The following is a 26,098-nucleotide window of genomic DNA, read 5'->3' as shown; positions in this document are numbered from 1 at the left end:
ACGCGGCTCCGGCCGGGTCTCCAGCATCGCTTCCCCCGCCCCCCGCGCCCAGTGCCTCGAGGTAGCGTGGAGGGAGGGGGTCCCAGGGCGCGACCCCCCCCCCGCAATCCCCCGCACCAGCGCCCTCTCCCCGCCGCGCCCTCGCGGCGCAGCAGGGACTCGGCGGAGACCCTGGATCCGTCAGAGGGCTCCCCCTAAACTCCGAGTCGACAAATCTTGCCCCATGGGGTCCCTCCCAAGTGTGACTTAAGCTGAAACTGCAGGGCGAGAACGTGGCGGGGTGCAGCCTCCCCCTGTTCTCTGCCCCGGGGTCCCTTCGCGCCCCAGCGCTTTCCCGCTCCCTGCAAGGAAGCCCCGGGCCCTCTAGATAGTCAAGAGGACCGTGAAGCCCCCAAGCCCTCTGCGCAGAGTCGAAGAAAACGAGAGTAGGAATCCCCTACCCAGGGTAGAAACCCCCTACCCAGTAGGGGATGCGGAGAGGAGGCAACTCCTCCGTCACTCGCCCGGAGAGGCAGTCCCGGCGGTCCTCTGAGCCCTAGGTACCGAAGAAGGCGAGGTCTCCTCTCGGCTCCGCCAAAGTCGGCAGGAGGGGGGGGGCGCACCCAGCCCCCCGCAGACCACTCAGAGCTGGGGCCGCCAGAGGGTGGGAGTGCCCCTTCTCACGGCTCTTGGAGCTAGTGGGGAGCAGTTAGGAGCCCCCGCGTCGTCCCAGCGAGGTGGGAGGTGGAGGGGTACGGACAGGGGGAACCCCCCAGGCCGGTCGCGGACCGCGTAGGGGACGGTGGGAGCACCCCGCTAGCCCCCAGCCCAGGCGGGGACCGCGGAGGGAGGCGGCCCGCGCCGGGCCGAGTGTGGGCGTGTCCAAGGGGCGGGCGCCCGGGTATCCGGGCGCGGCCGGTTCCTCCTCCCGGGCACCCGGCCCTCGGCCCGGTGCCGCCCCCAGCGCGCGCGGCCCGGCCGTCGGGGGGCGGCGGCGGCGGCGGCTGCGGCGGCGGGTGGAGGCCCGGGCTTCGCCGCGCGGGGTGGGGGCAGAGGCGGGCCGAGCGCCCCTGTCGCGCCCGCCCCCTCCCGCGCGGTGGCGGCAGCGGCGCCGCCGGGAGCTGCCCCCAAGGCCGCCGCCCAGCCCCGGGGCGCCGAGCTCCGCCCGCGCCGGAGGCCCCTGCGCGCAGCTTGGAGCGCGGGCAGCCCGGGCCGGCCGAGGCGGCGCGGGGGTGGCACGCGGGCGGGCGGCGCAGCCCCGGCCGGGCGCGCTCGGCGGGCGCCCCGCGAGCCGCCCCGATGTGGCAGGAGGCGATGCGGCGGCGCCGCTACCTGCGGGACCGCGCCGAGGCGGCGGCGGGCGGCGGAGACGGGCTGCAGCGGTCCCGGGACTGGCTCTACGAGTCCTACTACCGCATGAGCCAGCAGCACCCGCTCATCGTCTTCCTGCTGCTCATCGTCATGGGCGCCTGCCTCGCCCTGCTCGCCGTCTTCTTCGCGCTCCGCCTGGTGAGTGTCCTCCCCGCGCGCCCCCCGGGCCCCGGGAGGCGAGGGACGGACCCGGCCCGGGCGCCTCCCGCCCCGGGGACTGGCCCCTCGGCTCGCGCGGCTCCCGGCCCCTCGGCTCGCGCGGCTCCCGGCCCCTCCTCGGCCCGCCAGCGGCCGGCCTGGCTCGAGCGAGCCCTGCGGGCAGGAGAAAAGTTTTCCTTGGGAGGTTCTACCCAAAAATAAAAGTTTCCGGGGTGTGTGCACCAGGTGGACCGCCGCGGCGTGCGTTCTCCATCTCTGCGCGCCCGCCGGCAAACTCGCTGCGCTTTCCGCGCGGCATCCGCTCCAGCGGGTCTCCATCCGAATCAGCACCGCGCCTCTCTTGGCGAGGCCGCTGCCCGGCTCCCGAGCTGGCGTTTTAGTTTGGATCGGACGTCATTTAAGTCTGTAGAAATCCTGCCTCGGGAAAGTGGTGAATGACGAGGGAAAAAAAAAAGAAATACAAGTATTTATTATCCATCTTTGCCTTTAAATCTGGCAGATTTAGTCCCATAGGCAGAGAGGTGGGGGTATTGACCTGTTGTGAGCCTGCATCCTTTGAGTGTCTAAGTCACAAGCATTGGTGGACTGTCACCTTCCTATTTCTAGGGGGGTCGTTTATCGTGCCTGCTGTTTGGTACAGGTTACTCAACTGGGTTTCATCGCTGGGACCGCAGTGCAACTCTACAGCTGATGTCAGTTTTGCCAATTTGTATTTTTCAAGCAGGAGCCTTTGGCTCACTCCCTTAAGCAGTGAGAGGAAATCTGTAGATGGCGGTAAACTTCCTGTTACTGATCTTTGTGTTGGTGTGGTTCAAACTTTTGCACTGCCTGTGATGTGCCTGTGCAGCTCGGGTGCCAAGCATTGATTAATCAGTGAGATATTTTTGGTCAGTGGTTGATCTGGGGACGTCTGGGAGGAATGCTGTCTTTTTAGCATAGAATATAAACATAAACCTATATTCCTGTCCTCGGAGCAAAGGCGTGGGTACGTGCCTTTATTTCACCACTGCGTGCAAAATCTCTGTCCTTGGTTTTTGGCAATTTTTTCCTCATATCCTGAGCCAGATGGTGCTTAGATATTATGCATGGGAAAACTTGTTATCATCATGGGTTCTTTAAAAAATGAAGTTTGCCTTCTCCCCACAATTGTCAAAGGTGTTGTCTTCTCATGGAATTCAACAAGATAAGGAAAAAAAAATTAGAAAGCAGAAGATCATGGATGCCACCGATCATAACTGGGTCTTATATTATGCAACACAGAGCAGAGAGCACCTTCATTCTGCATTCTGGGTGTGAGTTCAGGGCAGTCTTCACAATCTTCTTGCCAGCCTGCACTGCTTCCTGGAATGGCATCTTTTTTTGTATTCTCACCACTTTTTAGGGCCAAGGAGGACTTGAGGAGAGACTTCTGCTCCGTCTCCTTGGCAAGCAGACTCTCTGAAGGCATCTCCTGTTCATTACCATTCCTGCAGGGGAGAAAACACGTCCCTCTTCCTCTGCAAATCTGTTCTGCCAGGACATTGCTGCTTGTGATTCTGGCGAATCTGTAATTCAAAGCGTTCTGGCTGGTTCTCTTCTAAATGGAAGAGGAGGAGCAGGTGATGGCCTATTTATAGCGCCATTAATATATTTAAAGACAAGTGTGAAGTTCGTGCCTCCCTGACACACACCACTTTGCTATGATACGGATCTCTAACTTCTTAAACCTTGATCTAGTTTGAACGCATCGCTGTGCCCTGAGAGATTCAGTGCAGTCAGCTGGAAGCTCCCGTCTCTAATCTGCCTTTGATTTTTGTGCTTCTCTACTCAGTTCCTTTAGGGTTTCCCAGGTGGCACTAGTAAGGAACCCTGCAGTTGTAGGAGACATAAGAGACGTGTGTTCAGTCCCTGGGTGGGGAAGAGCCACCGGAGGAGGAAAGGCAACCCACAAATCCCATGGACAGAGGAGCCTGGTGGGTTGCCATCCACAGGGTTGCAGAGTTGGACACAGCTGAAAAGACGTAGCATGCACTTAATGCATCCAGTTGCTTTACATTCTATTTCATGGGGAACAAATGTTGGAATGGCATCTTTTTGAAAAGTTTGCTCAGGCATCTTCATTTTTCTTGGTAAATCGATCATTCCCACAGTCTAGGCATTCAGCAAAATCACTTTAAGCAGAAAGCGAGCACTTCTCTTGGAGGGGCTGTAGCCCAGGGGGAGGTCCAGAGATGATGGAATGGATCCTGTTCTCTGCTCAGCCTAAGCCATGCTCGGTCATGTTTGCTCTTTGTAAACCCCTCTAGGTGATGAGCTGTGCAGAAATATTCCAGAGTCAGGAAGGGTAATGGGGTCTGGTGGAAAGGTGACCTTCAAGCAGGAGCTGGGGCTGCTGGGCTGGGTGGGAATTGGTAAACGCCAGGGAGGAATGGACCCTGTCCTTTGAAACTTGACCTTCAGAAGGACTGGATCGGTTCTGAGGTCTGGACAGCTCGTTTCTATTTTGCTTTTAGTAATAACGTAAATAGCAGTTTCACTTTGCAAAACCATATTCTCTATCCCTGCCGTTCAAGGTCAGGAGCTTTGGAAGGCAGTGCAGCAGTAACAGAGGCCCATGCGCACAGTGGGTGAGGTGAGTTCATTTCTCAGAATGACCAGAGTGTGGCTTCCCAGAGATCTACCTCGGAAGACAGAAATAGCTGCTTGGGGCAGGCCCAGGTTTCCACCTTTACTAGAATTGCTAGGCTCTGATGTAATTCAGGAGCTCGGCAGATCTATTTTTGCTTCCTGTAATCTTGGACAGATTCCTTCTTTCCTATGAATCTGCCTAATTTTGATTTCCATTAGACTTCTACCAGTTCTTGTAGTAGGAAATGTCTGGCAACTTACTTCATGCACATCCATGGTCTCCTGCAACATTTGGATCACAAAATGATCCTAACATCATCTGAATACATGGTGATTATTTTGCAATATTGTAATTGCTTTTGCGTGAAGTGACTGGAAATATATCTTTAAAAAAGTAAGCTTCATCTTGACTTTGTATTCCCCTTTGTTGTTGCAGTTCAGTTGCTTAGTTGTGTCCAACTCTTGGCTTCCCTGTCCTTCACTGTCTCCCAGAGTTTGCTCAAACTCATGTTCATCGAGTCAGTGATGCCATCCAACCATCTCATCCTCTGTCGTCCCCTTCGCCTCCTGCCCTCAATCTTTCCCAGCACCAGGGTCTTTTCCAATGAGTCGGCTCTTGGCATCAGGTGGCCAAAGGATTGGAGCTTCAGCTCCCTAATTGTGTTCCTGTAATTGACATTATTCACAAACCTCTCTCACTTAATTTCAATCTGTGGTCAATCCATGCTTTTGCATCATTGATCATGAAGTTAAAGTAACCTGCAAAGTATTTTTATTATACTGTAAAGTAAATTCTGAATTGAAATTTTACCATCTTGCTTAAATGCTTTTTATTTTTTTACATAAAAAGCTGTTAAATAGGTTTAACCCCATATTTGTTAAGAAATATCAAGACATGAAAACAGTAGCACATATGATACCATGACTTGAATTTTAATCTCTTATTTAATAATATTAAAAATACTTTCTTTTTGCTTATGTTGAAAGTTTTTGACGATACTATGGGCATGCTGAACAAAATTAAATTGCCCCCTGGCATCAGAGACCCTGGAACTAATGAGACCAACCTTGTAAGTCCTGAGTCTTAGGAGTTAACTTCATTGTCCAGGACTGGTTCTTATTACTAAATGCATGACAAGCTCATCTCAGAATTAAATCCTCTCTCGTTTATTATGTCCCAAAGCAGCCAACTTTTCTCAAAATTTGCCTGTCATAGTTAGGAAAGGTTGACATAATTTTTTTAGGCTAGCTCCAGCCAGATTTGTTTTGGCTAAAATTTATGATTAGGGGTGGTCAGTATTTCAACTGGAAAAATTTCATTCCTATAAATTTTAAATAGTCAGATATTGCAAGAAAACTGATTTTTTGGTCTATTTTTTAGTAATGAAATCAAATAAGGTTTTATTAAATATGTAATACATATGATTTTTCCGATTATGATCTACCTTCTTGCCTTCACTGTGACTGAGCATGCCAGCTCTTTCCAGCGATGACCACAAGTACTTCACGACGTATCAGTTTTCCCAGCATCAGGTGTTTTTCCTCAGGGCAGATGTATTGGAGTGTTTCTTTTCTCTGTACATGGATAAAGAATCTTAATTTTTCCAAAGCAAATAAATGAAACCAGTCATTGTAGAGGGGAGTAGTTTTATGATTGCAGGGACTATTTCAGCACCCCCAGTGGGTGGAAGAATCAAGAATCTTTTGACAAGAAAGTCAGTCTTTCACCCCTTCCTTGGGGAGTGGAAGGCTGGAGAAGGCAGATGAACATGTCTGACATCTCCTCTGGGGAGTAGGAAATTCTCTGCGTACTTTCTCCAGTCTCATCATTCTGGGGCTGGGGGCGGGGGATGGGGAGGGAATAGTGCATGCTCTCAGGAATTGGAGAGGAGGAATCTCAAGGTACATCTTTCTGTGAATGTCTCTATCCATGCAGGAGACTTACTTGGCAGGTATTTGTAATCACAACCAGTAATTCAATGTCATTTTAATTATAACTTCGCTGTGGTATAAACAAAAGACAGTGAAAAACTGTCATTTTCTGCAGAAACGCTGGCTCATTTTACAGTTTACAGGCCCAGCAGGAAAAGACGTGGAAGCATCCTTTGGATAGTCAAGTGTGTGCTGTGCGGCTTGTGTGCTCAGTCCATCCTTCAGGTCTGACTCTTTGTGACCCCTTGGACTGCAGCCGGCCAGGCTCCTCTGTCCCTGGGGTTCTCTAAGCAAGAATACTGGAGTGGGCTGCCATTTCCTGCCCCAGGGTACTCTGCTTCTGCCTGTAACTCAGTGTTGGCATCAGCACCATCCGCTGGACAGTCCGCTCATTCTTCCTTCAGTGATGCGGATGGAGCGTCCGCTGGAACCAGCACTGGGGTGGGCATCCCCCTGGGGGGTATTCCATCCTGGAGCGGCTCTGGCCCGCTGCCGTCGGCCTCTCTGCTCTGGGTGGTCGGTCAGCCTGGACTCCACCTGCAGCTGGTCCTCTCTAGCTTTGCTCTGTTTCCTCCAGTGCATCCAGTGCGTCCCCTCGCCTGGAAGCCTCCTCCTCCATATGCCGCTTGTCCAAGTTCAAGCTCTCCTTCTCACGCTTCAGCAGTCCGGCTTGTGCTGTGCATTCCTATCTGTACTGGATGCCTGCAGAGCTCATCCATTCTTCTTGTTGTGGTTCAGTTGCTCAGTCATGTCTGACTCTTTGTGACCTCATGGACTGCAGAATGCCAGGCTCCACTGTCCTCCACTATCTCTTGGAGTTTGCTTAAATCTATGTTTGCTGAGTCAGTGACGCCATCCAACCATCTCATCCTCTGTCGCCCCCTTCTCCTCCTGCCTTCAGTCTTTGCCAGCATCAGGGTCTTTTCCAGGGAGTCAGCTCTTTGCATCAGGTGGCCAAAGGATTGGAGCTTCAGCGTCAGCATTAGTCCTTCCAATGAATATTCAGGGTTGATTTCCTTTAAGATTTACTGGATTCATCTCCTTGAGCTCACTCATTACATGAAATAATTTTCCCTCTCGATGACTATTGTCTGACCTGCAGAATACTTTGTTGAGTTCATCTTGTCTCCTCAACTAATTGTTAGTTCTTACAGGGAATAAACTTAGCACCCCCAATATTTAATGCAGCACTAACCAGACGGAAGGTGTGTAATTAACATGTACATTTTAGGGGATAGATATGTTTTCCTTAGCAGCTGTCATTCCCATCGTATGGCCTCTTGTTAAGAACATAAAACTGTCACTAGACCTGGATCTGGTCTCAGTGTTGCCACTTAGTGTTCCTGAAAAATTGATTTGTCTGCTGTGGACTGAAATGAATAACGCGACCAGGCTCAGGGAGTTCGTTTGGGAACTGAGTAAAATGGACCCTGTGGACATTTAGCACAGAGCTGGGCACCCGTCTTACCTACAACAAACGTGGTCATTTTTGTTATTATATTTGCAGCACCCAGGTTTCTCCAGGGTAGATGTATTTCAGGCTGACAACTAAATGAATACTAGAATTTTAAAATCTAGGTATAAAAAATGGGTTGTTTTTCTATTTACATGATAAGTATGAATATAGCTTTGAGTTATTTTATAAAAAATAATCAAGAATTGTAGATAGTTTAATTAAAGTAATGTTTTGACACATTACCAGTCTCTAGCACTAAAATTCTGCCAAATTGACACGTGAATTGACGTTCATATTTTTAAATTTTGTTAGCTTTGGATACTGTTATATGAATGAACAAGAGTGATAAGATAATATTTACCAGGGCTTCTCTGGTAGCTCAGCTGGTAAAGAATCTGCCTGCAATGTGGTAGACCCTGGTTTGATTCCTGGGTCAGGAAGATCCACTGGAGAAGGGGTAGGCTACACACTCCAGTATTCTTGGGCTTCCCCTGTGGCTCAGCTGATAAAGAATCCACCTGCAATGCGGGACACCTGGGTTTGATTGCTAGGTTGGGAAGATCCCCTGGAGAAGGGAAGGCTACCCACTCCAGTATTCTGGGCTGGAGAATTCCATGGCCTGTACAGTCCATGGGGTTGCAGAGAGTCAGACGTGACTGAGCGACTTTCACTTGCGCTCCGTTGTGTCAGGCTGTCCACGGGAATTGACATGCATCTGGCAGTTTTGGTTTGCAGCCCCCAGTGCATTTGGAAGGAGAGAAAAGGGTTGTTGAATCAGCACATGTGTTTGATCCATTTGGCCCAGTTAAGACTTGGATAATGTTGCTTCAGTGCCCTCTTTGTATAAGGATCCAGTAAAAACCACAAGGATGGGAACCCAGAGAGATTTGCAGTTTGGAGGTTCACATTACAAATCATCATGTCACTTGGGCTTACACTTCCATCCCCAGGTGCCAGCTTCAGGAGAGAGAGAGTGATGGGCAGAGTAGAGAACCCCAGCCTAAAAATCCCCATGAGCAGCTTTGCCGGCCAGCTTTCTGATTCTTCCCAGGGCTGTGGAACGACAGTGCCAGGACAGAGGGGACGAGACTACAGACCTGGGTTATTATTGCTCTATCGCCATTAAGGATGCAGAAGTCCAGCTGTATCTCAAGAGTTGAACCAAATCCTTTTAAAAACCATCTCATCCTCCGTTGTCCCCTTCTCCTCCTGCCCCCAATCCCTCCCAGCATCAGAGTCTTTTCCAATGAGTCAGCTCTTTGCATGAGGTGGCCAAAGTACTGGAGTTTTAGCTTTAGCATCATTCCTTCCAAAGAACACCCAGGACTGATCTCCTTTAGAATGAACTAGTGGGATCTCCTTGCAGTCCAAGGGACTCTCAGGAGTCTTCTCCAATACCACAGTTCAAAAGCATCAATTCTTCAGCGCTCAGCTTTCTTCACAGTCCAACTCTGACATCCATACATGACCACTGGAAAAACCATAGCATTGATCAGACGGACCTTTGTTGGCAAAGTAGTGTCTCTGCTCTTCAATATGTTCTCTAGGTTGGTCATAACTTTAATTTCATGGCTGCAATCACCATCTGCAGTGGAAACATACAAATATAAAGTACCATAGCTTCTTCTTAGAACTTGAAATTCTTGAGAACGTGAAATTTCTCAAGATGATGACTGTTATCAGAGAGGAGCTTAGGAATAAGTCCGTGTCTAGGGTCTCCACCTCCCTGAAGGTTCCTGCTGGAGACAGAGGTGGACCAGGCAGGGCTCTGGTGATGAGAGCCCTGACTGCAGGGTTTCAGAATGAGAGCATCTCCCCGTTTGTACCAGCGTCCTTTACTGTCCCTCAGACATAATGATCTTGGGATAGCATGGCCAGGACAAGTGTAATATCACAGGTGCAGGCTTCCATTCCTACAGGCTTACTGCAAAGATTGAATTACTGCCTGTGTATTTTAACATACTGTATTATCTTTTAAGCTATATAAAAAAGGGGAAATAATTAAGATTTCAAGCTACTAGTGATCTGTCAATATTAGGAAAGAATGGAAGTTTTAGACTGGTGCATCAGTAGAACAAAAGCCATGTGATGTTAAAAATGAGGAGGATAAGGAGATCAGATGAATAAAGACGAAAGAGGTAATGAAGAAATGTTAGCATAGTTCAGACATACAGTTGATCTAACATCTACTCTTTCCCAGTTGTTGACTTGCAGTTAATTCAAACCTATAACACCCATGTTCTTCAGAATTGGACTTTAGGTGCACAGAATGGGATTTATCATTTGACTAATTTAATTAAACTTTGATTACTGAGCTCAGTTTTCACTGATAACGTTTGTTTGTTTACACTAAAAATAAGCACCCGTGTCCCCAGTCCAAACTAGAATACCCCAGTAATGTCAATCAGCCTGTATGCTGCATCTCTCATTTCCCTACCGACCCTCAGAAGTAGACTTCCTCTGCACTTCTTGTCATTTCTTTCTGTTTATTTTATCCATTTTGTCATGCATGCCTGTATATATCATGATGGTACTCGTGAGGTGTAAGGTAGTGATCAAGATCCGTTTATGTCAAGCATTTAACAGGAGGCTGCCTGTGTGCTGTTTTGGATCTGTTAGGGATTCTCTGTTCCTTATTAATTCCTGAATACTCAGGAATTGAGAGGAGAGGCACGCCTCTCCCGAGGGCTGAGGAACCCAGGCATTTCCTTCATTAGTTTTTCTATACGGTGATAAGTACCCTCTTCCTTCTTGTGAACTATACGGTAAAAGTGATTGTTTACAACTCTCTCTCTCTTTAATATGGATTGCCTAGGCTTTGTAAGCCTGGAATTTTAATCTTTATCTTTGCTGAGAATAACTACCTTGTAAGACAGTATATATGCCCACACCATGTTGATTAAAACACCTTTGCTCCATCAGAGCTCTGGTTCCCATGTCTGTCTTTCTCTTTCTCTCTCTCTCTCCCTCTCTCTCTTTTTCAGGCTGATCCCCTGGAGCGCAGAGGCTCTCTGAGTTCACTTTCCAGCCCGGGCTTCTAAGACCCTCTAGAGAAGGCGCTCTGCGCCTTCACCCCATCGAGAGGGCGCCTGAGGCCTTCATGAACACAGCAAGCCCCGTGCAGGGGCTTTATTGGTTTTCTGCGTAAACCAAGGAATATCAGCCTCTTTCTCTCTCCTTTACTTTATTATCGGTCGGCTCCGGTCCACCAGGTTCCGGTCCATTAAAGGACCACGACACATGTACATGCTTTTTTCTTGTGGAGAATTGATTTTTACTTATCCATTTTAGTTACTTCTTTCACCATATCTGTTATAAATCAAAATTCCACACACAAGTGGTTTGTTATGGGTTATCTTTTCTGCTCCATTGGTTACATTTTTCTTTTTTAAATACACATGCACAGAGTATAATTAATAAAGCTTTATAATAAGTATTTATATTGGGCAAGGGAAATAACATTCAACTTTTTGAAAAGCTTTTTGGTTATTCTTGACTTTTTCTTCTTCCATACAAACTTTACAATCAACTTATTTTAACCTCAATATAAAAAAACTCAAGTAGGATCTTGTTAGTGTTATATTTAACCTATTGATTCATTTGCTGAGAATTCAATTTTGTGATATTAAATTTTTCTATCCATGAACATGGGCCATCTCTCCATTCATTTATGTGGTTCAATAATGTTTTATAGTTTTCCATAGGTTGTTCTTACTCCTTGATACCAAAGGATATTGTGTATTTTATTGCTTACTGTAAATTGTATTTTAAAAATTATGAAATTGGGTATTTCTATTCTTTTGTTGATGCTGTAAAAGAATATAACTTAATTTTAGATATTATTTTATATCTATACAGCTTATCATATCCTTTTTATTATTAGTAACTGAAATGCAGACACTTTCAGGTTCTCTACATAAATAATCATATCATCTCCAAATCAGTTCACTTCAGTTGCTAAGTCTTGTCTGATTCTTTGCAACCCATGGATTACAGCACGCCAGGCTTCCCTGTCTATCACCAACCCCTGGCGTTTGCTCAGACTCATGTCCATTGAGTTGGTGATTCCATCCAACCAACTCATCCTCTGTCACCCTCTTCTCCTCCTGCCTTCAGTCTTTCCCAGCATTAGGGTTTTTTCCAGTGAATCAGTTCTTCGCATCAGGTGACCAAAGTATTGGAGCTTCAGCTTCAGTGTCAGTCCTTCCAATGAATATTCAGGACTGATTTCCTTTAAGGTTGACCTCCTTGCAGTCCAGGGGACTCTCAAGAGTCTTCTCCAACACCACAGTTCAAAAGCATCATTTCTTCGGCACTCAGCTTTCTTTATGGTCCATCTCTCACATCCATACATGACTACTGGTAAAACCATAGCTTTGACCAGACAGACCTTTGTCAGAAAAGTAATGTCTCTGTTTTTTAATATGCTATCTAGGTTTGACATAGCTTTTCTTCCAGGGAGCAAGCATCTTTTAATTTCATGGCTGCAGTCACCATCTGCAGTGATTTTGGAGCCCAAGAAAATAAAGTCTGTCACTGTTTCTATTGTTTCCCCATCTATTTGCCATGAAGTGACGTGACTGGATGTCATGATCTTAGTTTTTGAATGTTTTTAGTTTTTCTGCAAGTACTGAGAGTTTTATTTTATTTTGTCCCATACATTTCTTTTCTCACTTCTTTTTCTTGTATTATTGTGTTGGCCTGAAACTAATATGCTGTTGACAAACTGGTGATTGTGAGTGCCCTTGCCTTTTTTTCTGGTTTTAAATAGAATTCCTTAATAGTTTATTCATTTATGATGATGCTGGTTATAGATTTTTATAGATATTCTTCGAGATTCCTTTTGGTTAATTTATAGAAAAAGTTTAAATATGATTGTTTAGTTTTACCAAACTGAGATAATCAAAAGATTTTTTGATGTGTTTTAAAGTCAGTGTAATGAATAATAATTTTCTATTATTGAGCAATTTTTATATTTATGATAAAAATACAGTTTTTATGATAGAATCCTATAAAATGCTGGATGTGAAGTGCTAACATTTTAAGGTTTTTGCTGACGTAGTCTTTGGTAAAATGAATTTGGAATATTTATCAGATTGGCATTTTTCTTTTTTATAAGTTTTTCTGGTCTTAAAACTCAGGGAGTATGCCTTTATTCTTAGTTTCCTAAAAGTTTTCATTATGTTAGAAAGAGTTGAAGGAATTTACTTAGAAAACCACATGGGTTTGTTGCTTTCTTTGGAGAGAGATTTAAAAATTTTTGCTTTAGTATCTTTGATAGTAATAGGATTATAGTATTTCTAACTTTATTTCTTGAGTCAGTTTCAATAAGCCTTTTCTAGAACTCTTTGCATTTCATCCCAATTTTCAAGTTTGATGGTAATATTTGATAATACTTAGATGCTTTCTTTCTTTTTTAACTTAATCTTACTAGATGTCTGTTTTGTCTTAACTTTTTACCAAAAAAATTGTCTTTTTTGATACACTGTGTTGCATTTTTGCTTTCTGTCTTCACTACCTCAGTGTCAATCAAAACATATTCGATTATGATACGCTATGGAAACAAACAACTCCAGAATCTTAGTAGCTTAACACAACAAAGGTTTATATTTTGTTTGAGCTGCACAGTAAATGTGAGTCAGCAGAGGAATTCTCTCACATCAGTTACTCAGAGATTTAGAATGAAGGAAGCTGCATCCCACAGCATCCTTCCTTCCTTGATTGCTGTGTCGTTGTTGTATGGTTGGTAAGTTGTGTCTGACCTGTGACCCCATGCAGCATGCTAGGCTTCTCTGTCCTTCACTATCTCCCGGAGATGCTCAAACTCATGTCCCGTGAGTCGGTGCCATCCAACCATCTCATCTTCTGTCGTCCCCTCCTCCTCCTGCCTTCAATCTTTCCCAGCCTCAGGGTCTTTTCCAGTGAGTCGGCTCTTCGCATCAGGTGGCCAGAGTATTAGAGCTTCAGCTTCAGCATCTGTCCTTCCAGTGACTACACTGCACTAGGGAAGAAGACGGTGCTTCTCTCTGGCAATTGACATCATCCACATGGAAGTGCCCCATCACTTTCATTTTTCATCGACCAGACTTCAGTATTCTAGTTATCTGTTGCTGCGTAAACCCCCCCACGTGGTTTAGTGATTGAAAACACTCACGTATTTTATTTTCCTCCTGAATCAGCAGTTTGGCAATGGTAGTGCAACCCTGCTCCCTGTGGCTTCCCACACCAGAGGCGGACTTCTTGCAGCATGTCCTGGCCAGTGTGGGGCAGGAGGGGGCTCTGCTCACCTGGGCTGGGCTGTAGGAGTCCTCCTCATGACGAATGCCCCTTTAATCATTGCACCGTGGAAAGAAAGTGCCAGCAGCCTCACAATGGCTTTTACGTGCCTCTGCCTGGGAGAGAAACACTTCACTTTTATTCACTTTTTTTTTTTTTTCTCAAAATGGCTGCTTGGAACTTCAAAAAAGGTTAGAAGGTGAATCCAGAAGGAACCCAGAAGAAAGAAATAGGAAATATTTTGGAAAGTCCCTGACCACCACATTTTCTTTCTATTTGGTTGGCCCCAGAGTTTCTTTGGGTTTTTCCATTGTGGAAATGTGTGAACGAATGTTTGGGCCAACTCAGTGCTTGCTTTGGGCTTCCTCTGTTCTTTTCCAGATTTCTGCAGTGGGATCTTTAATTCATCAGTTTTCAGCCTCCTTTCTTTGCATGAACCTTGGCAGCAGCAGGGAGCCTTCAATCAGTAGAGAATCCCTGGGCAGTCAGGGCTTGTGGGGTTCTCCAAAAGCAGAGCTTGCTCACCCATCAAGGGAGCCCCATCAGGACAGTCTCTAGTGGGGACCCTGGTCCGCTGACTTGGTTGGAGTCCTGCACGTGGAGCACAGAGCCGGGCTGGCTGGGCCCCTCCAGGTTCCTCCCCACGTGTCTCAGCCGCATCTGATCCTACACATTGCCCTTCCTGGGGTGGCTTGGCGTTCGCCTCCCAAATCTTGGGCAGGCCTCTCCGAAGGCCCGCTCTCACTCGGGAGCATTCCGGGAAGAGATTCTGGTGAGGACTTGCTCCACGTCCCGCTCCCAGTCCTGCCATAAATTCTTCTTCTATTCAACTCTAAGCGAGAGCCGTGGAGGGAAAGGGGATCTAAGAAATGCAACTCCCAGTAAGGCCAAGCCGGCAGTAGGAGATTGAGTCCAACTTGGAAGATGCCCAGTTTCCCTCCGAGCACCACTCTCACTGCACAGTACAGGTTTGCTCATGGGAAGACTTTTGGAGTTTTTTAGGATTATTTTGCATTTTGCCTTTAGATCTATGACCCATTCTTCCCCAGTAGCTCAGTTGGTAAAGAATCCGCTTGCAATGCAGGAGATCCTGGTTTGATTCCTGGGTCAGGAAGATCCTCTGGAGAAGGGACAGGCTGCCCACTCCAGTCTTCTTGGGCTTCCTGTGCTCAGTTGGTAAAAGAATCTGCCTGCATTGTGGGAGACCTGGGTTTGATCTCTGGGTTGGGAAGATCCCCTGGAGGAGGGAATGGCAACCCACTCCAGCATCCTGGCCCTGAGAATCCCATGGACAGAGGAGCCTGGCGGGCTACATCCATGGGCTCACAGTCAGACACGACTGAATCACTGATACTATTGATAAAATTAAATGTGGAGGAGGTAGACGGAAGAGAGAGTGGAGAGATGGTGTGCAGGAGGGAGGAGGACAGATTCAGAGCGGGGGGCGCCTGAGGGGCTGCAGTCCACGGGGCTGCAAAGAGTCTGACACGACTGAGCGACTGAACAGCAACAACAACGTGTTTTACATTAGAGTGTCCTTTGCCATCTAAAAGGAAAACAGTACTGTTTAACACAAAGAATGAAAAATACACGTGGAAAATATTGAAAATATACATAATCTGTTGCTCCATGGAAAAGCCTCCAAGAAACGAGGCTGTTGTTATACGATAAATAGAAGCAATGGGTGTTTAATCGGCCTGGCAGTTTGACTCCTTCCCAAATTAAATGCATTGAACAGAGAAGGATGAAACGTTCCTGGAGAGTGATGGGAACCCATTATCATGACGGTAGGTAATGGGATGCTTGCGGTCTTCCTTTTAAAGATGTGTTAACACATTTAGTTTGCATTGTATGGTGACTTTTAAAAAATCTTTTTAAAGCCATATCTTAAAGGCATTTCTGTACATTTTATTTAGTTTGTGTACTGTGGTACATTTTTTTATTTCCACGAAGGGAGGAAGGGTTGGGCTACATAAACATATTTAATTTAGATCGACAGTGTTTTCACTGTTTTCGTTCACTTTATTTTCAGCTGCTCTTATTTGTTTTATACTCTGGATTTTGAAAACTCAGCTATTGCCTAAGAGTAGCCACGGGTGAGCTGCTGCGGCTTCGTTCTTCTTCCTGTCCACTGGGGCTGGAATAAGGGGGGAGAGGGCGTGTAATTCAAGGTCTGAGGGCGTTCCGCTATTTCATTTACTTATTTGCCTTAAGAAAAACGCATGATCCAAATGCAGGACTAGGAAAGAATGTGGTTTATAAGCTTATACATTTTTAATGAATACGCTACTGTTTTTTTTTTCCCTTGACCCCTCTTTACAAAAGATTCTATTTAGTGGAGCAGTCCATATTAAGACTTGTTTGGAATTAAGGTTCAAAAGGCAACGCAGGATAAATTGACGGCTGTTCTCTTTCTGGAAGAGCCGGGATTCTTCAAAGGGCTCAGGTTTTGCAGTGATCAGGGACCACTGGCCTTGTGAGCAGAGACTGACTGTGTGAAGCCACGGGCCATCTGGGAACGGGCCTCCCTGCCCGGGTTGGGGACAGGACTTCAAAGCTTGGGGGAGTCCTTCTCTGGGGGGTGGGGTGGGCCAGGCAATGCCATGCATCCGGTGAGCAGGGACACGACGCCCTCGGGTCCTTTTAGGATGGAGAGGCCTTTGTCTGCCCTTCTTCCCTAAACGTACATTCACAGTCCTAGTTGACGCTGGGTGAGCACGGAGGTGTATGTATCTTTTGAGACTAGAAGCTTGGGTCTTTTGTTGTTCTGATTTTGAAAGAAATAAAGCATTTCTGTGGGGCCCTAAAAATATTAGGGGACCAATGTCCACTGTGTCTAGTGGAGAGGCGGCCACGCGGCCCAGACTACTGGGCTGTCTGGGATCAAGACCCTGATGGTAAGAAACAAAAAAGAGAGAGATGCCAATATTTAAACCCCAAACCCGTATCAAGTCTTATTATATAATGTTCCTGGCTCACCAAGGCACTGAGTCTTTCCCTTGTTCACAGTTGGATCTTTGAGCAGAGAAATGCAGGGAAAGCACCTATGGGCTGTGTACTTCATCCTCCTCTTCCCATAAGGACACAGGTCACAGCTTCTCTGTTCCTTTAGCTACTGATTTTCACTCGATGGGCTTCCCTGCTCTCTCAGACGGTAAAGAATCCACCTGCAATGCAGGAGACCTGAGTTCAATCCCTGGGTCGGGAAGATCCCCTGGAGAAGGAAATGGCAACCCATTCCGGTATTCTTGACTGGAGATTTCCTGGGACGGAGGAGCCTGGCAGGCTATAGTCTGTGGGATCGCAAAGACTCAGACATGACTGAGTGACTCACACTTTTCACTTGACAGTCATGCAGGTTTTCACACCACTTTCATCCTTTCTGGATAACCGAAGCCAATACAGTCAACAGTTGTTGCTTTCCTTCGGGGTTAATGAAATGATGGAAAAGCCACACCAGGAAGGCAGCTGTCCTGCTTCTCTACTGGTTGGCTTTCTGTTCGCAGCTCAGTTAACTTCATTTGGGGAAGTTTAAAGTAAAATCACGTTTTCATGGCTCTGTGTGCGCAGCAGCCATGACCTTGAATGAGACGTCCTCAGAAAACAGGCTACTGTGTCCTTGTGTGCCCTGGTCCGTGGTGCCTGGGTACTGGGGAGCACTGTGGTGCGGGTGGATCCCGGACAACCTTTTGCAGTGATTGGAACCTGTGTCTAAAGGTCAGAGTACAAGAAGGCACTTAATCGTGGACAGAAATAGTAGGGGAGGGAGGTTGTGAGAACATCCCATTGGGCCCTTCTGTCTTCTGGCTGTTCTGGAAACATTCTTTTGGCCACTGGGGAACTGGCTACACCTGGGCTCATGCATCGTTTATGCACACAGGGCACGGGGCTCTGCTGTGATGGCAACACAGACCACTCCCTGGGTGAAGCCCCGTTCTCTCCGTCAGCCCCATGACCCTGGTGCCTCCTTCCCATTCAGAGGCCTGCATTTTCTCACCTGTGCAGGCCACCGTGCCTACACTCATACGGCTGGTGTAAGAATAAAAGACCTTAATGTACCTGAGTGCTTAGCAGAAAAACATCCATGTTAGAGTTGATGCTTCCAAACTGTAGTGCTGGAGAGGACTCTTGAGAGTCCCTTGGACTGCAAGGAAATCAAATCAGTCCATCCTAAAGGCAATCAACCCTGAATATTCATTGGAAAGACTGAGGCTGAAGCTCCAATACTTTGGCCATTTGATGCGAAGAACCGACTCATTGGAAAAGACCCTGATGCTGGGAAAGATTGAGGGCAGGAGGAGAAGGGAGCGATAGAGGATGAGATGGTGGGATGGCATCATCGACTCAAAGGACATGAATTTTAGCAAAGGAGATGGTGAAGGACAGGGAAGCTTGGTGTGCTGCAGTGTATAGGGTCATAGTCAGACACAGTTTAGCAACTCAATAGCAACTGACGTGAGTACTTGCTGTGATTATTGTTGCTCTTGCCTTTTCCCCAGTTGTTACTCGACATACGTAACTGTGAGAGAGGAAAGGGAAGAGAAGGCGCTGAAGGTGGTCCAGGCCCCCCTGCTCTCCTGAGTGTCAGCCTGGGCCTGCCACCTGGTGTGCCTCATCCGCCTTCCTGCCCTACTCCCTGTGGTCAATGGGCTGATATCTGAAGGAGGTGGTGGGGCATCTCCAGGGTGAAGTTAGAGATGCTCGTGGCCCAGAGTGAACCCTGTACCCACCAGAAAAGGTGAGGGCTTCCCCAGACTCTGGTATTTGAAAGACCTACCCCATATGTCCCAGGTTGTACTGTAAGTTTTGAGGGTTTTTTTTTTTTCTTATTTTTGGCAGAACTGAGTCTTGGTTGCTACATGGGCTTTTTCTCTAGTTGCAGTGAGCGGGGGCCACTCTCTGGTTGCAGTGCTTGGGCTTCTCATGGCGGTGGCTTCTCTCCTTGTGGAGCGTGGGCTCTGGGGCCCGTGGGCTGCAGCAGTTGCAGCTCCCAGGCTCTAGAGCGCAGCCTCAGTAGTGGTGGTGCTCGGGCTTCATTGCTCCGTGGCATGTGGGATCTTCCCAAATCAGATGTCTCCTACATGGGCGGGCAGATTCTTGACCATTGAGCCACCAGGGGAGCCCTCTACTGTAAGTGTTAATATTCCGAAACTTCAGTGAAAGTTCTTAGGGCCCTGGCTATATGGATTGTTTTGCTTGAAACTCCTTTGAGTATTTCATCAACTAAATGTATTAGCTGAAGATTAAAGCTTTTACACTGTGTTCCATCCCATGGCGTGTGCTGTTCAGAGCAAGTTTCCAGCAGAATATTTGGAGAAGCTAAAGCCTAAATCCAGGTTTGGATAATCAGAGGAAATGCAAGGTCTATTGTATTGTGTGGAATTGTAATAGTGTGCGTTTGAAGGGTTATGTGGCTAGATAGAGATGAATAGAAAATGCCTATTAGTGTGCAAATGTGGAGTTTTAAAAAATGCATTAGTAACAGGCTAATAATGTCCATTTTCCTTTTGCTGCTAGAGCCCAAGAAAGGCGGAAAAGGAAGCTAGCTAAATGGCACAGTCTTCTAAATATTTCCCACTCTCTCATCTTCTATTTTTAGTACTTTCTGACCCTTTTCTATTAACCTTGATCTTGTTAAAACATTAATTGCAATGCATTAAAAGAAAAGCTTCTAGCTTTAGAATCCAAGATAGTATTTAGGTTTTTTTTTTTAATAAACCATTTCAAAATCATTTGCAGGCCTTAATTTCCTATGATTAGAGCATACCTGATTGTCTGAAGTTGTTTGCCTTATTTTATCCTTACATTCTGTGTTCTCACATTTACTTTTGAATGAAATCCATTTCTTCGTTTACCAGGGAAAATTTGCATTCGATGGCATGGCTGTTTTGTGTAAATATCCAGTCCTGGATTGTGTGTCTAACTCTGCAATCCCATGAACTACAGCCCGCCAGGCTCCTCTGTCCATGGGATTTCCCAGGCAAGAATACTGGAGTGGGTTGCCATTTCATCCTCCAAGGGATCTTCCCAACCCAGGCATTGAACCCACTTCTCTTGCATTGGCAGGAGGATTCTCTTCCACTTCACCACCTGAGAAGCCCAGTATTGGGTTATTTATGTAGAAAAACATGGTTATTTAATAATAAACTTAAATTTTTGAAAGTTCAAATTTTCTACTTCTGAAGTCCCTTTTAAAACCTGATCTGTTTAAACCTTGACTGATATTGATAATATTTCAATATTAATAACAAGTCATGGGTACCACAGGCTTTCTAAATTGTCCCTTTGTGATGTTTTTTTCCCTCTCCTTAGGAAGTTGAAGACCACGTGGCATTTTTAATCACAGTTCCGACTGCCCTGGCGATCTTCTTTGCGATCTTCATCCTGGTGTGCGTGGAGTCGGTGTTTAAGAAGCTGCTGCGCCTCTTCTCTTTGGTGATATGGATCTGCCTCGTGGCCATGGGCTACTTGTTCATGTGTTTCGGGGGCACCGTCTCTCCCTGGGACCAGGTAAGATGTCGAAATGCTTTCTGTGTTTTGATCTGTGACATACCAGGTTCTGTACACCTGGCCCCAGACTGTAAACAGAGGCTGAGAAGACCATCTTCGGAAATAGCTGGCCCACGGGGCTCTGCAGAGTGAAGTCACCTGGTGCCCGTTTTAACTCATCAGACCTGCCGGCGGTCAGGGGCCGCCCGGGCTCACCTTGTCACCTGTTTCCAATGGCTGAGGCTGCCTTTGCAACTCGCACCACGCCTTAGTACTTCCTTCTCCTCCAGCCCCTTGACTCTCCCATTGTTCTGGAACCCCCTGGGGTGGGCACCGCTGTCTGTGCCTTGAAGTCGCAAAGACTGAACTTGAACTGTTTGCTCAGGGACTGGATCTCCAGATTTGGTGTCAACATGATGATGCCATAACAGCAGGGAGACCCGCCATTCTCATGTTGAACCCGGGAGGCTCTTGGTTTAGAAGAGGGCCATGTCTGGGGGATGCTAGGTCTTTAGGAGACTGTAGTCCAGTGGGCTTTTCCCCTTGTGCTGGGGCCACGTGGCTCTCGTCTGCTGGCTGCTTGATCGGATGGTTCCAGGCGCGGGTGCGGGTATCCTAGTTACTAGCTTCAAGCTTGTAATTGACGCCAAGGGGTTCTGTCCCTGTCGTGGGAGAGAGGAAGCTGAGTGCCAGGAGGGCTGTTGCTGAGCTGCTGGGGGCCAAGAGATGGGGAGGGAGAGGCGCAGGAGCCACAGTCCTTAGGAGACTCCCCGGAGTTGCTGGGGAGGCGGAGAAGAGAGACTCAAGGTGGAACACACGGAAGGATTCAAGTGCTGATGTGTGTGTTACTTTTCATTATCTTTTGGTATTGCCCTCTAACGTAATCCCACAGTGAAAAGAGAACAGACTGTCTGATTTCAATACCTTTAGACCATGCAACTTTTGCACCTTGTTTTGTGTCCTTATAGTCTATGGGAACTTGAATAGAATCTGTATCCTACTGTTGTGCGAACGCTGTATAAATCTTAATTATGCTGAAATGGTTAATGGTGCTTTTCAGGTCTACTATATCCTTATACTTTCCTGTCTCTTCCTTCTATTAATTTTTGACAGTTTCATATTGAGACTGTCATACTGAAAAACCTTAATTTATCTACTTAGAAAATAATTATAATATCTAGTAGAGCTATGTGTACCCTTGTTTTGTATTTTTCAAGTCTCCTGTAAATACGTTATCATACTTTCAAAATTTGAAAAATAAAAAAAGAAAAAGAAAAAAAAAGGGGTTCGAGTGCCAGGGCAAGGGCCTGAGCTGGACAGAGCCCACAGGGAGCCCAAGAATGGGGTTTCCAGAGAGTTCTATCCTGCAATCTCAGACAAAGCATCCTCGTCTTTGACCCTCAGTTCCTTCTGTGAAGGGAGAGGCTGGGCAGAGTGAACTCGGGTTGGTCTCTCTGGTGTAAAGGATGCTGAGACGGGGGCCCAGATGGAGACGGTGCTGTCCCTTTCCCCAAAGAGGCTCCGTGCTCGGAGAGGCTCCCCTGGTGTCTCCTCGTTCCCCGACTCAAGCCTTTTGCAGCGCTGGGCGCCGCCCCCACGCCTCTGCCCCCCACTTGCTCCCTGCACACCCTCACCCGCTGCAGCACTGGGCGCCGCCCCCACGCCTCTGCTCCCTGCTTGCTCCCTGCACACCCTCACCCGCTGCTCTCAGTGGCCCACGTGGTCCACCGTCCCTCCACCGTCACCCCAGTGCATGAGGACAGAAGCAGGAAGCAGGTTAAGAGCATCTTTTGCCGTCTGTGGCATGGATCCCGGGTCTCTCCTAGCACTGCAGCCACCTTTTAACAACGGAGCTTTCGAAGAAGCCTTCCTGTTTGGAGGCTTCCCTCATATCTCAGTTGGTAAGGACTCCACCTGCAATGGAGGAGACCCTGGTTCGATTCCTGGGTTGGAAAGATCCCCTGGAGAGGGGATAGGCTATCCACTCCAGTATTCTTGGGCTTCCCTTATAGCTCAGCTGGTAAACAATCTGCCTGCAATGTAGGAGACCTGGGTTCAATCCCTGGGTTGGAAAGATCCCCTGGAGAAGGGAAAGGCTACCCAGTCCAGTACTGTGGCCTGGAGAATTCCATGGACTGTACAATCCTTAGGGTTCCAAAGAGTCGGACACAATTGAGCGACTTTCACTTTCCTGTCTGGAAGGACAAATACTCCTTCTGTTCAGAATTCTCTGAGCTTCCTTTTTTTGCGTGAATGACAGACCCTGTCGTGATCGGTGGACACTCACGTGTTTGCTTCATTAACCTCATCTGGGGGCTTCCCCAAAGTGGCCTCCCCAGGTGGCTGGCTGCCCTCGCACCAGGCAACCCCCACCCTCTCTGGTCTTCCCTCAGCACTTACGGCCATCTGCAGAGCGTGTTACATAGCTGTTCATCAGTGTCTCGCCCGAAGAACGTAAACTCCTTCCCCGCGGACTGCTCCCTGCTGTGTCTTTGCACCTATAGGTGCCGTCCATCCATGGCACCCTGAGCTGCTGGCGCAGGACTCGCCTTAGTAGATGGGTCTTTCCTTTCCCGTCTGTTGCTGTTGGATTTGTATGTGTGTCCACTTCTTTCTGTTTTTACTCATCTTCTGGTTTTACGACACACGCTCGGGTTTTATTGCTGCTCTCAGCCTGTTTGTAAGAAACCTCTTTAAGCATCTCCGTTCCTGTTTTTCAGTCTCTCAGTTGTGTCCGACTCTTTGCGACCCGTGGACTGCAGCACGCCAGGCTTCCCAGTCTATCACCAACTCCCGGAGTTTGCTCAAAGTCACGTCCGTTGAATCAATGATGAGCTTGAGCGCCTTAAACATCCTTATTTCAGAGTCATTTTACTTGCTAAGGTGGCTCAGGCAGTAAAAAATCTGCTTCTACTGTAGGAAACCAGAGTTTGATCCTGGGGTCAGGAAGATCCTCTGGAGAAGAGAATGGCAACCCACTCCAGTATTCTTTTCTGGGAAATTCCATGGACAGGGAAACCTGGCAGGCTACAGCCCATGGGGTCGCAAAGAGTCAGACACAACTAAGTGACTGACATTTTCACTTTCACTTGACTTCCATTTACTTGAGATCAATTTCCCAGCTGTTGGTTTGTTGGCTCTGTTTCTTGGCTTTAGCTTGGATGCTGGTGTTTACAACCTCATGCTGATATTTTTCACCTTGGCCCCTGCCCGTGATCCCACCCACGTCAGGGTTGCCGGCCTCACGCCGCCAGGACCCTGGGCAGGGTGGGCTCCTGCGTGGAGCCTCAGCCCTGTCGATGGGGCATGCAGGGGGTCCGGCCTCCCCCATGGCCTGGGCACGCCTCTAGGGGCACAGCTGTTCCGGGCCACTTGCCTTGTGCTGTGCGGCTGCTCACACCTCTTGCCAGAAGAGGTCCACTTTGAACTAATTAATTTATCCTTTTAACTTTGTATTTTATATTGGAGTATAGGAGGAGGGCATGACAACCCACTCTGGTATTCTTGCCTGGAGAATCCCATGGATGGAGGAGCCTGGTGGGCTACAGTCCATGGGGTTGCATAGAAATGGACATGACTGAGCAACTAACACACACACACACATACACACACACACACACACAGTTGAGTAAGGGCTTCCCAGGTGATGGTAGTGGTGAAGAGTCCGCCTGCCAATGCAGGCAACTCAGAAGATGTGGGTTTGACCCTGGGTTGGGAAGATCCCCTGGAGTAGGAAATGGCAACCTATTCCAGTGTTATTGTCTGGGAAATCCCATGGACTGAGGAGCCTGGTGGGCTGCAGTCCTTGGGGTCACAGAGGACATGACTAGGAGACTGAGCACACGCACACACACAACGGGGGCTGGAGGCGCCCACTTAGAAGGAGATGGGGTGCCCAAGAGAAGAGTTGAGCTGGGCACCCGCGGTGGAGGAGAGCGAATGTGTATATATTCTTTTTCAAAGTACTTTCCCATTTAGCTTCGTATATAATAGTGAGCAGAGCTCCCTGTGCTGGACAGTAGGTCCTGTTGGGGACAACCCTGTTGGTTGACCAAATACCTGAGAAATTACTTGAGCTAAGTGGTGCTCATCCTTTGATTTTTCGCTGTGTCCACGCCATCTATGAATAGGAAGCTTTATTTATTTCATTCCAATGTTAATGTCTTATTTCTTCTTGACATGTGCACATCATTAGACCCTCCAGTAAAATTCTAAATGCAAGAAAATAAAAAACAAACAGAAGAGGCCACTTGAGCCCCATTCCTCTGCTGGAGTCTGAACTCCTTCCCAACACTCCTGATCATTCAGGAGGAAACCTGAAATGCGGTCATTCTGCCCGGTTAACCCAAAGTTGTCTCCCTGGCGTCTTTTGGTGTCAACATCACAGATGCAGGCCCCTTGATGAACGCTGACGTTCTGACCTCCGGGAAGTGTCAGTCGGTTCACTGCGCTCGAGGGAGTGAGCTCCAGGCTTGATCTGAGAGAGGATGCTTCCACTCCCGGTGCTGTTGTGAGGAGTGGCTGGGGTGCACCGATGGGGACAGTCCACACGGGGCCCCCCTCACCGCTGACAACAGTGGCAGGTTTGGGGATCCCAAGACCCCCGTGAGGTTCAATAACTTGCAGAAGGACCCACAGAACCCTTGAAAGCTGTTAATACTCATGTTTACAGATTTCCCAGGTGGTACTAGTGGTAAAGAACCTGCCTGCCAATGCAGGAGCTATGAGACATGGGTTCAGTCCCTGGGTAGGGAAGATCCCTTGGAGGAGGGCATGGCAACCCACTCCAGTATTCTTGACTGGAGAATCCCATGGTCAAAGGAGCCTGGTGGGCTACAGTCCATGTGGTCACAAAGAGTCAGATGTGACTGAAGCAACTTAGCACACATGCATGGTTTCTTAAAGAACACAGTTTAGCGTCAGCCAAGCGGAGTGTGCAGGAGAACTGCAGAGTGTGGAACATCTGTTGTCTGGTCCATCTGGAGACACAACAGCCATGCCCTCCTAGCTGTAGCATGTCATGCCATGTATGGGGAATAGCGCCTCCCTGGGAGCGTCATCAGACCCTCGTATGCCCATGTTTTGCCTAGGACTCATTGCGTGCCCCTGCACGGCTGGCTGTGGGTCTCAGCCCCTCTACAGATAGAGCGGACTCTGTGTGGCCCTGAGCCCCCTTCCTGAATCACATCTCAGATGGTCTGCTGGCCAGAGCCTCCAGGGACACAAACAGTCCTGTTAGGCGGGGCATTTCTGGGGTCCGAGTGATCCACTCCCAGGAGCCTAGGGCAAAGGCCGATCTCGTTCTGCTGAGGTTGGTTCTTCCCAGCACGTGTGGGTGGAGTTTTGCTCAGCCATCAACAGCCAGCACACAACCCAGAACCGGAGCTGCCAGCACCGGTGTCGTCCGGACAGCACCGCCCCATTCTGGGTACTTTCCCTCCACAAACCCATTCCATCTTTTCATAGCTCCGTGGGGTGTGCGCGATGGTACCCGAGCTCACCCAGCACCTAGACTTCCACACAGGTCCCTTGGTCACAGCCAGGCTGCTGGGGAGTGAGCGGAACAGGCGATTTGAACTCAGAGGGTCTGACTCCAGAGGGCAGCCTTACCTGGGATCCCAGTAGTTCTCAACTGGGAGCAGTTTCACCCCCAGGGACATTTCCCAGTCTGGCAGTATCTCTGACTATCACAGCCTGGTTAGGGGTCATCTAGTGCGTAGACGCCAGAGATGCTGCTGAGAATCCTACAAACAGCCTACAACGCACGGGCCAGCAGCATGTCTAAGGATCACCCAGCCCGAGTGTCTGCGGGGCTGCGTCTGAGAAACT

General features: G+C 48.1%; 1 protein-coding gene across 1 annotated transcript in view; it reads left to right on the top strand.

The window, feature by feature from the left end:
- The first annotated feature begins 1,051 nt into the window (after positions 1-1,051).
- The window catches only part of ADCY2 (adenylate cyclase 2), a 456,623-nt gene continuing 431,576 nt past the window's right edge, over positions 1,052-26,098 (top strand). Inside the window, exons 1-2 of the mRNA XM_070357742.1 lie at positions 1,052-1,488; positions 20,093-20,290. Of these exons, the coding sequence (XP_070213843.1) occupies positions 1,279-1,488; positions 20,093-20,290 (408 nt within the window). The 5' untranslated portion in view covers positions 1,052-1,278. The remainder of the gene's footprint in view (positions 1,489-20,092; positions 20,291-26,098) is intronic.

This window comes from Bos mutus, chromosome 20 (genome assembly GCF_027580195.1).
Source record: "Bos mutus isolate GX-2022 chromosome 20, NWIPB_WYAK_1.1, whole genome shotgun sequence".
Lineage (NCBI taxonomy): Eukaryota > Metazoa > Chordata > Mammalia > Artiodactyla > Bovidae > Bos > Bos mutus.
The sequence above is the reverse complement of the archived record's forward strand: the minus strand, read 5'-3'. Positions and strand labels throughout refer to the sequence as shown.